General features: G+C 47.0%; 1 protein-coding gene across 9 annotated transcripts in view; it reads right to left on the bottom strand.

The window, feature by feature from the left end:
* The window catches only part of SLC8A3 (solute carrier family 8 member A3), a 191,909-nt gene that overhangs the window by 17,729 nt on the left and 158,220 nt on the right, over window positions 1–15,960 (bottom strand). For 3 of the 9 annotated variants that reach the window (XM_078868258.1, XM_078868259.1, XM_078868260.1), the window contains exons 3-7: window positions 14,571–14,674; window positions 10,575–10,592; window positions 10,202–10,216; window positions 9,933–10,001; window positions 156–283 (exon numbers count right to left, since the gene is read on the bottom strand). In XM_078868258.1, coding sequence (XP_078724384.1) covers window positions 156–283; window positions 9,933–10,001; window positions 10,202–10,216; window positions 10,575–10,592; window positions 14,571–14,674 — 334 coding nt within the window. The remainder of the gene's footprint in view (window positions 1–155; window positions 284–9,932; window positions 10,002–10,201; window positions 10,217–10,574; window positions 10,593–14,570; window positions 14,675–15,960) is intronic. The other 6 variants (XM_078868264.1, XM_078868261.1, XM_078868262.1 and 3 more) reach the window with 6 other exon arrangements.

The raw sequence follows: 15,960 nt of genomic DNA, 5'->3' as shown, positions 1-15,960 counted from the left end.
CATAATGAAAAAAAACATAACTCTGATAATGTGCACTATCCTTGAAGTTGATTGGTCCACACCCGAGACAGCTTTCCTTAGAGCCTAGTCTCACATGGTGTTGGATCAAAGTCCGCTTTTGTTATGACCGCACCGCCACCGACCGCCTCTCCCACCTTGAACTCGTACGACTCCTCGATGATGACCTCCATGCGCGGATGCTCCCCCAGGACGGGCCGGCCCATCTCCGCGATTCGCTTCGCCTCCTGCTCCTCCACGCTCAGCGGCTTCCTCTCTCCGTCCTCTGCACGGCGGCCACCGACAGCGCCGACAGAGTGGCGAGAGTGGAGAGAGGCAGGCGAGAGAGGAGAAAGAGAGAGAGAGGAGAGGCCACGGGAAGTCGCGTGGGCTCTCACAGCTGAGTCACACACAACTCCGGCTCGCTGCCGGCTCGTGGCATTTAGCGAGGTCCCTAGCAATAACATCGCGCGCGCATTTGTGCGTGCGTGTGTGTGTACTCGTGCGGGAGTTCTGTTAGTCTGTTACTGGATTGAGGGGCTTTACCACGCCGTGAAGGTTTGCGGGGGCTGGGGGGCGTTACGTGAGAATACTTCACCGCCACGCCAATGTGCCGGTGTGCCGGCGCTTGGCATGCAGACTCTGGGACAGAGTTGCAGCACCGCAAATGGATTTTGCTGCACTCCCCTCTGCTGACCACGCGGGTCGTGTGCATGGTTGACCATCGCCGGTATCGTCATTAGGCTTCTCCTCCGTGTTGCTATACCACCCGCGCAGCAACGCACATTGCATAGGCGATGCAAGACAACGCGGCTTCACTTCTTCACTTTCATTGTCTCTTTACGCTCATCTACGTATCGTGGAGCGAGGCTCACCACCGATGGCGGCATTTGGAACGTCAATGTCGGCTCGGGGTCACTGTGACTCGGCTGCTGAACCCCCCCCCTAACCCCCCCCCCCCCACCGGCCTCCCAATTACAGCGGTGGCTCGGAGCCCGCATCGTTTGTGCAGTGGCAGCTTTAATTTCCCCCCCCCTCCCCCCACAATGTATTGAACGTTGAACATCTGGCACGATGCAAGCAATCGTCACGTTAGTGGGGGGGGGGTATAGCAGATCCCAGCACCGTGACAGCCTATGCATTATTTATCCAAGTGCATACAACCTCCCAACGCCTCCCCTGCTCAAGCCATGTTGGTTTCAAATAACTGTTTCAACTCTGCCAGTAGGGTGGCAAGCTCTGTGTCTGTACGGCTGTACCGTATTGTGCTGCCGACCTCCTCTATGCGTCCCTACTTCACCAAGACGCACTGACCAGCGTCAAGTACGGGCGAAGATCTGCCACGACCTGCATGGTGCGCGTGGGGGGATCAGGGTTGCTACTTCCGCGGTGCAAAAAAAAAATCCAGCCCATATTGTGGGTAAAAATAATATCTCACAATAGAGGGGGGGACGACGACAAGTAAATGTGATCATTATATGGTGGATTGTTACGGTATTTACATGAACAACAAAAGAACGGGGGGCTTTTAATGACCCAGGAAGACTTGTCTATTTTTCAGGACAACAGCTACCTTCTCAAAGAAGAGAATGATCATGGGGAAACCAGGACAGGTGGCAACCACATCTGCCAGTCTCTTGTCCCGTGCAGGGACTCGTGATTGGCAGTCCAAGATGTGGAAAACAAAAATGTAACAAACAAAAAACTTACGGAAAATTTTAAACATGAAGTTGAAAAAGTAAGTTTGGCAAAAAACGTTGTCGAGTTGAGATGGCAAAGTGATTCTTCTGGAATCGGCACTTCTATTGATCCATCTTGAGGCCTCCTTTGCCAGTACCAAAATATAATAATAGGTTTTTCCTCCTTTTTTCTGGCAACAAAACTGAAACCTTTTTTTACAAGGAAACATGTTTACATTAACCACAATACCTGCGGTCAGAATGCAAACAAAAACACATTGTCCTTGAAATTGATTGGTCCACACCAGAGACAGCTTTCCTTAGAGCCTAGTCTCATACGGTGTTCGACCAGATGACGCCAAAAGGCGCACAACTCAGAGACAACGCACTATCAGAGTAATGAGGGCTCGAGATAAGCGTCCATTTCAACACGTCTGGGTACCAAACCTCCTCAGCGAAATGATCCAGAGAGTGGAACTCATTCTCGAGTTGAATCGTGCACAATGTATCTCATCGTGCTATACCGCCTTAGTGACACGTGTGCAAAATTGAAAATTGAGGAGAAACTACAAAAAAATCCAGATTAATTTAAGCGACAACTTTATAATTACGAGGAAGGCTAAATAAACACGTACGATGCCAATACGATTTAGCAGCTGAAAGCCTGTGCCGAGTGCAGGCATTTCAATTAACTTTAATTGACCGAATTTGCATGGGAAATATTGAAAGCTGAATTTAATTGAAAAAAAAAAACCTGCCAATTTTACTTTCTGCCTGGTCCGCAAAGTAAGATGCGTCGAGGTTTGCCAAACGTGCTATACGATGCTCGTGCATGCGCACGTGTACCAGCACGTGTACCAGCACGTGTACTAGCACGTGTACCAGCATGTGCGCATGCAAACCAAGCAAAAGCTGAGGGCCCCCAAGTAGTCCAGGGGGCCCTGGATGCTTGAGTTGTTGTGGTTAAATTTCGATTTAAATTTCGATTTAAAGGGTTGTTATTAATGCTAACCCTACTCCCTCCCTTTGATGCTGCTAATCCTGCATAATGCACGGGCATAATATGACTTTAAAACCCCTCCGCCCACCTCCTACGCATTCCACAAGTAATGACTAATCCCATATCTGCATTTCCCATAAATATGCTAAATTCCTCTTGATATGCAAATTATTTTGTCAAGGCTCTCTCCCCCCTCCAACCCAGCTTAAATATACGCTGCCAAGCCTGGTGGTGTTCATTCCGACAGACCTGTTCTTCACCTGAGGACGGCTTCTTGCGTTGTGGCCGAAACGTCGTGAGAATTATTTTATTTATTTTTTATTTGTATTATATTATTATTTCCCTTCTACGTGACTTTTCCGAAAGAACCAAACAGATTGTTGTGGTTAGTTCGTTGGCCTTGCCCCTGCGTACGGCGCGAACGAAGTTCAACGTACGTACCTAAACCGAATAGTTATGCATCAAAATATCTGCTCAAATTGAAACCAAATAAATCTAACAATTAACAGGAGCTAATTCAACTTTCTGATCAATATCTTGTCTTTATTTATCTTCTCTCGTCTCGTTACATCTCTAGTCTTGTTGACATTTCTCTTATCTTACCACACGTTACGTCTCTTGTCTATTTCTCATCTGTCATCTCACAAGGGATCTGCACGTTCATTTCTTCTCAGGGCTCCCAATGGGCCACCACCACCACTGGGCAGCCCGCTTCCAACTGCAGTATAACAGACTTAATTCGAGTAAAGGCTCATTCTGACGAGTAGAAACCAATGATCTATCTTATTGATGATGCTCTGTGGATGGCTTAGGTTAACAATCAAAACACCGTGAGTGAAAATTTTCACCATGATAATCATGAGATGTTTAGTTGTTTAAATGCCTCAACTATTCAAAGTGATTTCAGGTTGTAGCGCGCGCCGTTCGGCACGGTGCCGATTGAGCAAGTGCCAATCAGGGACCTGTTGTATTGACGATGAGACACGTACGATCGATGACCTTTGAACTCAGCTACAAAAAAAAAACACCGAGATGCTCCTCTTGGGATAGCTCCGTGGTGCGGTGGTGATGTGGCTGTGCGACTGTGCTATCCCACTGGAAGCGAATGGGATGACATCGCCGGCAGTGCGTGTGTGTGCGTGTGTGTGCGTGCGTGTGTGTGTGCGTGTGTTTGTGCGTGTGTGCGTGTGTGCGTGTGTGTGCGTGCGTGTGTGCGTGCGTGCGTGGGGAGCGGTAGTGTAGCGGTTAGTGCGCTGCGCTACGAACCTGGCGACCCAGGTTCGATTCCCGCTCACGGCTAACACCAGTGATGATTATCTGAACCGGTCCTGGGGCCTCCCCTAGGTCGACTCATCCTCAAATGAGTACCTGGTGCGATGAGTAAACATCGCCACTAGGGAGACAAAGGCGGCCGGGCGAGGTGTTGGCCCTTTCGCGGGGGCTCTCCTCCGTCGGGGACATTTACGAGAAGCCACGGGAACATTTCTGCGAAACCGCCACCCTCTCTGCCCGTAAACAAAAAGCATCAAAGGCTTCGGCGAACGTGTGATCGGTGAGGGCGGTCTCATCGAACGCAAGGGGCTGCTGCTGCTGCTGCTCGTCAGCGGGGTGAGGAGGTGGTTCTCATCACGAGGAGTGTTTGCCCTGCGGTTTGCGCTCTCGTCGAAAAGGGGCACCCCCCCCAAGTTCGAGCCCACGATTACTCAACGGCCGGCACAATTTAATGAGTCGTTCGTCACGGAAATCTGCAATTGACATTGGCGATTGATTTTGATGAACTCTTTATCATCCGTGCGCGTGATGGTTGGCGACGCGGGGACTTGCATACAACGGTGTCAGGATCTTAAATCCATCCCACTCACCCCACTATACCGCTGTTCACTCAGCGGCTGAAAAGGGTACGACTCCTGCACAGTTACTTGCGCAGCAGGTCACGTGCAGTGGGGTCAACGGTGGGTGCCCCCACCTATTCCAATATGCCTTACCCAGCATGCAGCAGAAACAGTTGAGCGAGAAGCCTTTCCACCAGCAGTGACGTGAGCAAGCAGTTTCAGGGCTGCACCTTTACCTCCACCGTCTAATGACGGGAAAGTGCTCGATGTGAAAGCAACGATAACTCTTACGCCTGGAGCTAGGATCATTAACCCAGATAGGATGATGCATCACAGTTGTGCATCGGTGATTTGGGGTTGTTATTATATCCCGTAATAAATAGGCACTGCAGAAATTAAATTATACATTGTACATGTTTAGGTCAGTCGACACTTCAACTGTGGTTAAGATAATTAGTTATAAATGTGTCAATGGCATGGCAGGCATGATTCCTCTTAAGAAGAATTAATTAATCGCATTATAAATGGCTCGCGTTAAAATCAGCATCGTAAAATGTTTATATATACGAATATGTGATTCTTTTTTCTTTCTTTTAAAGCCTATGTCCCAGTGCACAATAAGGGTTTATTAAATGGATTTTCTGGCACAAACGTGGACATTGGAAAGTGTTGTTCATGTGCGTGTACGCATGCATGTGGCTTCGTTACTCAACAACAGCCTAATTTTTCCTGCACGGTCCATCCGTATTACAACTAAATTTAAAATAATCGATTCAACAAACCTTGACTTTTTTTTATCCCTACAAGGGTACATGCTTCAACCCATTATTTGGAATCCAGGGCTCCACTTTAACAATGCAGAGCTCGGTTTTAAGAAGTGAAATACAATTTGGACGGGACACAGCGTCTCAGCATAACCTCGTCTCAAGCTGCACAATTAAGCGGGATGCATGAATCACGGAGGGAACGGTATGTGTTCTGTTTGTAAATATATATAACGTAACAGGTAAAGTGCAGCCCTGTAATTAAACTAAAGCTCTTCAGAAGCGACCTGGCCACATATGATAGCTCAACAAATAATCGAAACGCATGTTGATTTTAAATGCAGAGGGATCGAACCCACGACCCTCCTGTATACCAGGCGAGGTAGTTAACATCTCGCCACCGCGTCACCCCATGGTGGCTCGTCAATCTGCTGGCCGTAGGGGTCCCGCTAGGGGAAGCTCTAAAGAGAGGGCATTTGGCTTTCTCCTCTTCCTCCTCCACACTGGCGAGGCATCATGGAAGAGGTGATTGGACTCACACTCTTCCCCCACCACACTGCAATCTGCCCACAGACGACTAATTGTGGTGCTTTCCAGGAGATCGCGTTTGCGATCTCCGTGTCGCAAGTCCAGCGTGCTGACCATCGCACCGTGGCGGCAGCCACCGCATCAAAGATCAAAGATCCCCCATATAGCCCGAACAGACTGTAGGGGCAAGTGCTGTTAGCGAGCACCTATGAAGGCCAGAACGGTACACGAGGGAGTGGGTGGCCACAGAACCACGCCCGACCGCCTTTGTCTCCCTAGTGGCGATGTTTACACACCTCACCAGGTACTCATTTGAGGCTGAGTCGACCTAGGGGAGGGCCCGGGACCGGTTCAGATAATCGTCACTGGTGTTGGCCGTGAGCGGGAATCGAACTCGTGTCGCCAGGTTCATAGCGCAGCGCGCTAACCGCTACACTATCGCTCCCCACTACATGTACATATATACACACACAACTACGATATGTTTACACTGGGTTTGATGAGGTGCACTAATTGTATGCTTGCCACGTGATCCCACTCTACGTGTTCCAATGGACTTGAAAGTACGTGCCCGTTGTGGACAACTGGTGAGCGACAGTCATGAAGATCTGGGGTAATAGCGGGCGTGGAGGATCACGGTTTAAGAAGCCTTGGGCTGTGTGAAAATAACACGCGAGTAAATGTTCCCGGAGTTATGGTTTGCTTATGTTTACGTAGAGTAGGTTAGCGTTTGAACAGTGTACATGGAACACAGCTGTAGGTGAATAAGCGTTGTCTGGTGGACCGTCTATAAACTTTCACACCGTTTACAGGAAGTGCACCGAATGTGTGTTGACTATTATTACTGCAGCTACGTTAAAACATTGCTGGTATTTGTATCCTGTTTAGACAGCATGGAACACTGATTGGGCTGACTAACAACATGAGTTTATCTTTATTCCACAATAATAACTATGCTGGACCCATTAATATACTATACACATTATGGATAAGTGTCGGAGTTCAATATATTCAGATGTCACATTTTTAGGACCATTTTGGAAACATTTTCATATTTGGCGGATCGTTCACGTTATTGCAATCATTTTTAAGTGTCATCAGGCCGACGCGACGAAACGTGACACCACTTTTTGGCAGGAAATGCATCGCATAAGATTTTTCCAATCAATCCAAATACAAATATTTTTTCCCCGATCATCTATTTCACAATTTAGTATCATGGACGGATGTTAAAAAAATTCATCTGAAGTCTGAAGCTCATCTCTAGTTTCTGTGTACAAGCATTGAGATTAATTAGACTATTTTGGTGCTAGAAATGTCCAAATGATGGGCCACTTTGTTGAGCTATCATTTGTGGCCAGATCACTTCTGAAAAAAAAGTTGATACCTCAGCGGGCTTGGCCTGGTAGGATGGGGATGTTTCGATTTAAAGCTTTCGTGACTGCAGGTATTCAACTTCTTGGTTCTTTCGGTAAAGTCACGTAGAAGGGAAGTAATACAATAATAAAAATAAAACATAATAAAATAAAATAATTCTCACGACGTTTCGGCTACGACGCAAGCAGCCATCTTCAGGTGTTGTAGCCGAAACGTCGTGAGAATTATTTTATTTTATGTTTTATTTTTATTATTTTATTACTTCCCTTCTATGTGACTTTACCGAAAGAACCAAGAAGAAGGATGGGGATGGTTTAGTTTAATTTGTTTGTGTCTGGGTGATGTGTTGACCTTCCTTGTACTTTGCACTGCTGTCGTGTTTCTGTGTTGTTTTGTTGTAACTTTCTTACCCACGCCTATTGGATATGTGTGAAAAATAGCTTCATAGCTCCTCGGATCCTCCGGTATAAATACATATTTTGATTCTGTACATTTTATATATATATAGCCTATTCACATATTACTGGACAACAACTGGCACTTGATTTTACAAAATATTTAGCATCCATTCCTCCATATCTACTGTACAGACGGTTTGTTGATCTGTTGCAAATGGGGAGAAAAATGTAAGGCTGCGTGCGTCGACAGAGCCTCAATTCGCCATCGTGCATGGACATTTCCCAATTGTGTGGCGGTCGACAGCATTGGCGCCTGGTGAGAGTGCGAAAAAAGCGCGGTAATCACGCAACATTAACAAACACGTAGACTTTTGCGGCCAATATTATTTATAATTGCCATCAGGCTGTCTGCCCAGATGATGCTCGTTGTAATTACCGATGAAACGTCGCCCTCGAATTGTAAATGTTGTGGGTTTTACTCTCGAACACACTGGTGAGTGCTGAACTAGAAACGAATTGGCACGTTTTTGTTTATGTGACAAACCCTACTCGTTGGCTGTGTCGGGTGGTGGTGGCGGCGGGTTTAACGACACACATATTTACGCGATCTAACCCCCCAAAAAAACTTCACATTGATAAAAAAAAAGTCTGCCCATCCGATCCCCAACGTTACGCGATGGCCCACTTGGCGGCGAAATAATTTTACACGGCCAAAAAACAAATCCTACGCTCACGAGTGTCATCCAAATCAATCGATTGTCCACACTTTTCGTGCAGACCCGATTGGTGCTTTTCAGCTCATTATCAGCGGCGTGTAAACACAGATTTCAAGAGCCTCCATTCCGCGGGAATCAATATTTTTTGTGCCTGTAAATGCAGCAAATTACTCTATTTTTTACGGGCTAACACAATAGTGGCGGTGGTCCATGGTGAGCCAGAGAGAATGCAATTATCGAAATATTTGTTTCGCGTTCGCGTGAGCCAGTGCCCTGATTTACAAAGTTGGCTTCGTATAAAACATCTCAAATGTGTAATTACACACACGGGTTCATAAACATACAGAATGCAGCCGCTTCGACTACGCGGGCACCAATAACTAAGGCGGAGTGCTCGGGATATGGATCTTGTCAGCTTTTTTTCGTACAAAGGCGTCAAAATAAAAACTATATCTAGTGCTACATTTTTTTGTTGTTGCTATTTTTCATATCGTTGAGGTAGACTTTGTCTAATGACATCTAAACATACGTGAAATTTATACCCGGGCGAGCGTGGAATGCGATAAATAAGTTAATGTTGCAAGGGAGACTAAGAGACAGAGGTGGGACAAAGTCATTGTTATGCAAGTCCAAGTCGAGTCGCAAGTCATCAAATTCATGACTCGAGTCTGACTCGAGTCCAAGTCACATGACTCGAGTCCACATCTCATAGGTGGGACAAAGTCATTGTTATGCAAGTCCAAGTCGAGTCGCAAGTCATCAAATTCATGACTCGAGTCTGACTCGAGTCCAAGTCACATGACTCGAGTCCACACCTCTGCTAAGAGAGACCCATGGAACTAAGAAGTCAAGAGAATTGTGTAAATGCCGTGTGGTCAGTGTTCATGGTTAGTTTGGTCACAAAGGGGTTATGCTGCAAACCACACGCAGTTTTACACAACACGTGTTACTGATGTGTTGGCACCACATCACTCGTGTTCTTAAAGGAAGTCAGCGCAGCCACTGACGAACAGAGATGGATACGTGCATTGTAAAATGGGCTCGTTCGTCCAGTTGTAGAGATTAACAAAGGGCCAGATTCATATCTTTGAAGAATCAAAGCCAACCACATCGCCGTCGTGATTTCCGGCATACTCTAGGTTCCCAACACAATTTTTTTCATTCATCAATGAAATACGGTTTAGTCGAATTAAAGTTCTTTGGAATATAGCTCGGATGGATACAAATGTATAGGTTGATTTTTTTTCTCATAATTCGTAAAACAAATTAATGGTAGGACATAATGAATGAGTATTAAGTTTAACATGACCTACAAGTTAATATATTCCAACCAATCACAGACAGCTTTAATCAGGAAGCCACTATGAAAGCAGCCAGTATTAGCTGTTAAAGAAAACCAATTCCTATATGAAGGATGGCGAAGCGACTCAACTTAGAAAAAAATCAACATTTATATTAAAAAAAAAGCAGAGCTGTTCTCGGAACTTTTTTTTGCACGGAAACCCGGCGAACGATTGCAACGCGGAGATGTTGCCGTAAAACAAATGTTCATCAACAACACGTGAATCGAGACCGTGGAGTTATTCGAGGTTTGGTTAAAGTTTTGGTGGCATTTAAATCGACAACCGAAGGGGTTTCTACCTGAGAAATTCACGATGGCAGCAGAAATCATATTCTCTCTGCTCTGTATTTTCCTGTACAGTGGGTGGCCTATAGATGTTTTTTTTTTTTCACATTCAGAGGGAGGAAAACATGTCATTGCAAGGCAATAATCAGTGGCGTGACATTCGTGGACATCGAGAGTAGGAATGAGATAAGCACAAGCGGTGAACAACTGCAAATTTACAATCGATGATCTTTATGTGAGAAATAATTGATGAGATGCAGTAAGAGGGAGTGACGGTTCTTACCCTTGAACATGCCACCTGGCAGATGAATGTGGAAATGAGAGCAAAACAACGGAGAAAATATGAAAAACAATATGCAAATGAATTATAAAAAAAACATGTTACTTTGGAATATATATTTTCATTTTAAAAAAAGCAAGCATTTATTTTAAAAGTGTATGAGTATTCTTCACACTGTATGACACGTTAAAATTAATACTTGTAAGATATATTATTAACAAATAAGCCTCCTTAAGCACATACTCAGTCAAACAATGAAGCGACATAATAACGATGTACATTTTGCATCTTTTAAGAATACGTGAATGTCTAATAAAAGTGTACCAAGTATGTGAGAATAATTACTTTTCCTAATAGGTTAGCAAATTCCTCATACCTGTTCTCACTAGCTCACCTACAGACAGAAAACGATAAATATTGCATAATCGATTAAATATCTTCACATTTTCAATTACCACGACGTTAAAGGAAGATGCAATCCAACAATGAACAAATGTTCTCGCGCACTGGGTAGCTTTTCGCTATGGTGCCCTCTAAGCGCCCCCCTGTGTTTTCAGGTTGCACTGCGTGTTGCTCGCCACGATGTCCGACGTTTCGCGATGCATGCTTACGCCCAAACGCACGAGAGTGCCATGATAGTGTACGTGCCCCGTAATTTCGAGAGTATTTTATTTTTCTTTCTCTCATGATATTCGAGGCATGGCCGCGTGAGCGGTAGCACGTTCGGCTCTTCTTGCAGAGGGTTGCGGTTCGACTCCGGCAGGCCGCCCTGTTGAATTCAAAGGTAAACTAAACTTTTTAAAATTTGTATTTTCACCAGGTAAGGCCCACTGAGCTATGTAGCTTTTTTCAGAAGTGACCTGGCCACAAACAATAGCTCAACTCAGTGGCCATGCACGTGGAAATGTATGGCAGCCAAACACTCTAAACGCGTGATGTTGATTCTAAGTGTGGAGAGAAAAACAAGAGGACCCAGAAAACAATCCACGCGACCACGGCGAGAATACGCCAACTCCAAATATACAGCAGCAGGCGTCAGGGTCGGGATTGAACCCACGGCCTCCTGTATACCAGGCGAGGTAGTTAGCATCTCGCCTCCACGACGCCCTGCTGCGGGTGCATTAACCACGAAATACGCGCCAGCTGCTTCACAGTGGACGTTTAAGATCCCCGTTAAAGATGCCTGCGTCTTGGTTCGAAATTTGGGAATCGCTCACAAATTACTTGATGGGGGGAAATGCTCAGTGATCGCTGCCCCCTGCTGCGAAAACTTAGCAGGAAGCTCCCGAGAAAGGATCTTGAGGTTCAGAGAGGCTTTTTTGGGGGGTAAACAAGTTTGAAACAAACATTAAATGATTAACTTAAGCTTCAAAATCATGTAGGGCAGCCCGGAACACGCAACTTGGATACCTATCTACAAGATGCGAGACATTCGTGGTTTTTGGATTGCACCTTAAAAACAAAGCAAACAATTGAATATATATTTAAATCTACGTGACTTGATTTGCATAGTGTCTGTGTGTATATATACGGCTGTGTGTGTGTATATATATAAACACACAGCCCTTTGGTCAATCCACTGCTGGGTCAGGGCCGGCCCCTGCCATTCGGGTCATGGAGGTTACATCTACCAAATGTCACCTCGCCGATCAAGTTCGAGTCGGTGAGCGTAGTAGTGGGAGCATTGAAACACGGCACAACAAAATTGATTTCGCCACGCTGCCCTCTGCCCCCAGCCACTTGGCACAGGCATTCGGCAGCGCGTGACAACCTGGCGTGCATCGCTGGCGCCAATGGCAGCACTATCCAGGCTCGAGGCTGCTTAGCTTGCAAGACGAGACGAGATCGAGCGCATTGCGCGCGTGAGTTGTTCATCGTGTGCGTACATATGTAGCATTGTACATATTATGTGGCGTGTCCGATAAATAACCGTGGTAATCGTGTTCCGTGATTGGCAAAAGAAGCAGCGCGTGGTGGTGGGAGAACAGCTTTGAGAACGAAAGTGGAAACGGAATGGAATCTTACCAGGCTCATTCAGTAACATGGCTGTTCAAGCAAGAAATGAGAAAACACGGGAGGAAGAAAAAAAAACGGCGATTGTAAATAAACGATACGAGGAAGGAAAGACAAAAAAAATGTGTGCGAGTCAAGGCGGGTGTTGCGGAGTTAATCCGCGATGGTAACGCCTCTGATTCTAATTGTACCGCTGGCCGCTTGGAGGCAATGGCGCGGAGGTTTAAAGAAAACCTTCACCAGCGTGCCAACTGCTGCACCTGGAGATCGACTCGAACCGGTGCCCTCTGGCCTGCAAGTTCGGTGCGCTAACCAACGCGGACGGGTCAACGCCTCGGGGGTTCCACCCGCCACGTTCTGGATGGAATTCCCAAATGTCATTCGTAGAACTAAAATCAAGCGCGTCCACCCCCACCCCCTTCTTACGCTGCCCCAGAGTTCGCCGTTGCGCTCTGGGTCAGGGCACGGAGCGGCGCGACCCGCAGGCGGTCTCCCGCGTGGTGCCACCGCCAAGTGAGGGGGGGGGGTGGTGGGGGGCGTGAGGACGAGGCGCTAGCGGGCAGTGCGACTTGCCAACCCGTCGTAGCGTTGTTTCGTGAGCGTCCCTCGCGTGCGATGCGAAGCGTGGCGCTAAGCTCCCCGCGGCCCAACGGGGTGTTCAACCGCACCCGAGTGTATTATTTAGTTCTTCTAGCGGCCCTTTGGAAAAGGCGTGCCGTTCGTTTGCGGCTGCTGTGTTTTAATTGTTGCAGGTGAGGCCCACTGAGCTATTAGATTATTTTGCAGAAGCGACGTGGCCACCACAAAACGACGGCTCAATGTTAGTGTGGCTTATCGTTATCGCGTGGAAATTCATTGCAGCCAAATACTCTGAACGCGTGATGTTGATTCTAAATGTGGGAGGGGAAAAACCGGAGGACCCGGAGAAAAATCCACGCGACCACGGGGAGAGAAACGCAAACTCCAAATATACAGCAGGCGTCAGGGTTGGGATCTAACCCACGACCTCCTGCATACCAGGCGAGGTAGCTAACACATCGCCACCGTGGCACCCCTGTGTATGCTGGCGTTCCACGTTAGGCGGAAGGTGTTTTCGTAAAAATGTGGTGGGTGGGAGGGCATATTCTGGCGGGTGATTGACTCCGTCATATTTCTTCACCTCCAAGGCCAGCCACTATTAAGCAGCACGTAAAAACGATATATGTTTTGAGACACTAGGTGGCGGGCGGAGTGATGAAAGTTAGATTTCCTACGAAAAGTATAAATATTTACGCGATCTAACCCCAACAAACCTCTACTATGTATACATATGATGTTCGCACTAATTTCACTTGGGCGCGCGCGTGGTCAGATGTCTGGCGACTGCAACTGAAGACATCTCCCAAGAAGCAGATTGAGCAATCGCTGCCTACGACGATGATCCTCAGTCACCTTTTAGCTTCATAGCTCAACTGCGTCTTGCCGGGTTGTATCACGCATCGCCCGGCTTGACATCGGACGTGGAGCGAAACGTCGGAACATCATGCCGATCGATCAGCGGCAGCCACCCGGAAATGCGACTGAGAGCTACGATTCTTCGTCGTTTAAAAAAACATCAACAAACGTCCACTTTGGCTCCCCCAACCCCACGTAAGTCTTGTCAGTTTCCTTTGAGCGGGGCATTGTATCCTTTGCGACAGGCGGGCGCTGTCGAGATGTGCTCTCGCCTCTTCTTTAACCCCCCCCCCCCCACTTATATCAACGTAACATTTTCATTCACGTATTCATAACGTGGATGTGGCGTGTGTTTTTGCTTGATAAGGGGCTGAAAAGAAAGAGAGAGAGAGAGGGAAAACCAAAACCAAACCAAATATCCGTGCAGGAAATACCTTTACGCAGCGAACATCACAGGGCTCGCGGATCAAAAGGTCAACAAACAAAGAAAAAATATAAAGAGAGAGAGAGCGGGGGAAAAAAAACCCATGCATACTGGATGAGTGTCACTGCACCACACGATAAGAAAGTGGGGTAAACAAACGTGCTGCAATTTGAGGCCCCAAACCAACGCAGCTCACAACGAACTTGTGGCGGCGGCGGGCGGGGTGGGGGGCAAATTAATGAATGAATCAGGTAAAATAATTAAGCGAGTTTGGAATGTCGCGGTGAGTCACCACGCGGAATTGCACGAATGTATCGTGAGCGAATGGACACGTCAAGGGTGGGGTCTTGTTTTCTTTACAATAATGACAATTTACAATAAATAAAAATATGATGATAATAAAAATAACACCACCACCACCACGGCAAAGCACTTAATCATGGGGCGGGATGACGATGGGAGCGTGCAGATCGATGGCGGAAGGGGTTGAAGTTCCCGAACCTGTCGTGCCTTGGTCTATCCACCTGGGTTCGCCAAGAACGAGAAAAAAATTATCTTGCTTTTCGTATTCTTCATCGTCTGTTATCTTTATGTGAATTGTCTTTCTGTGGGAACACACAGAGGGATGGGGGTGGGGGAGGGGTGGGTAGGGCGGGGGGGGGGGCAGAGGTTTTGTTTGGGGGGCGGGGAGTGAGTTGAGGAAGTGTCACACAAGGGGGAGTGCAAGGGTAAGGAGTGACTCGGATTATTAAACCCAACGCCATGCACCTGGCACAAGGCTTATCCTTGTTGGTTAGTACGGATGAGCAATGGCAGGGTGAGTGGGTCGGCCAACAACACTTGGACAATTCGACTCACTTCGCCTTGCAATAAAAAACAAACCAAGCGATTAGTCAAACAGGTACATCATTGACGTCCTAGGGGTAAGTGCAGAACATCAGCGCGTAGCGATATCACATGGCGGAACATCGGATGACACGTTTGAGATATACTTCCGTTCACGTCCTCCGAGAAGTCAAATTGACAGCGTCATTATTTTGAATCGAAGATATTTAACGTGAACAAAAATTTGGACGGGGAACTCGTTAATTTCACCATGTGATATGTGAAACCGGTGAAATTAGCCGCGTTAGAGAGGGTGGCGCGCACACGGAGTTAAGGATTCCCACGCAAGGCATTGTGGGTATACAACCTTTTCTTTCGCTCATCTCAACCATCCGCGGCTCGCCAAGCTCAATAAACATGTTCTTGTTTTTCTCATACTCTTCGTCGTCAATTACTTTGATCGCAATTATTTTGCTGGAAAGAAGAACACAGTAACACAACAACAACAACGACAAATCACATACCGGGAGGGTGAAGAAATAAAACACCCACGACAATAATTTGGGTTGATAAAAAATATGAAAACACACACGTCGCACTTACTAATTGGCAGATGCATTCATTTACATTGCACGGACAATTAATAACGTTGTGGATTGCATCCCCCCCCCTCCCCATCCGACCCTAACCCCCCCTTCCCCTCCAAACTCGACAAGTGGCTCAGAAGTGCATCGTTACAGTTCGTTCAACGTAGCGCTGAATCGTGAACCAGCTCAGCGCGGAATCCAAAACAGCACTTCGAAACGCAATGCGAATATCAGCAGGCGGCGTTATAGCCTCCCGATTTTTCCAACAGCTGCTTGCGAATTGGATGATGTACTCTGCAATAGTTTCATTTCGTTCGCGGGAGATGGGCGCGGTGCGTGGGTCTGTGGTACCACGGCGGATGCTGCTGTTTGCGTTAAGTGGATGATTGTTCAAAGTGGCGCGGTGTTTTAGACTTTGGCGGCCACAACGAAGCCGTTGGCGCCGCTTCTCCCCTGTCGCCCTCCGTCGCTGCAGCGTC

The sequence above is a fragment of the Lampetra fluviatilis genome, chromosome 25 (genome assembly GCF_964198595.1).
Source record: "Lampetra fluviatilis chromosome 25, kcLamFluv1.1, whole genome shotgun sequence".
Taxonomy (NCBI): Eukaryota; Metazoa; Chordata; class Hyperoartia; order Petromyzontiformes; family Petromyzontidae; genus Lampetra; species Lampetra fluviatilis.
The sequence above is the reverse complement of the archived record's forward strand: the minus strand, read 5'-3'. Positions and strand labels throughout refer to the sequence as shown.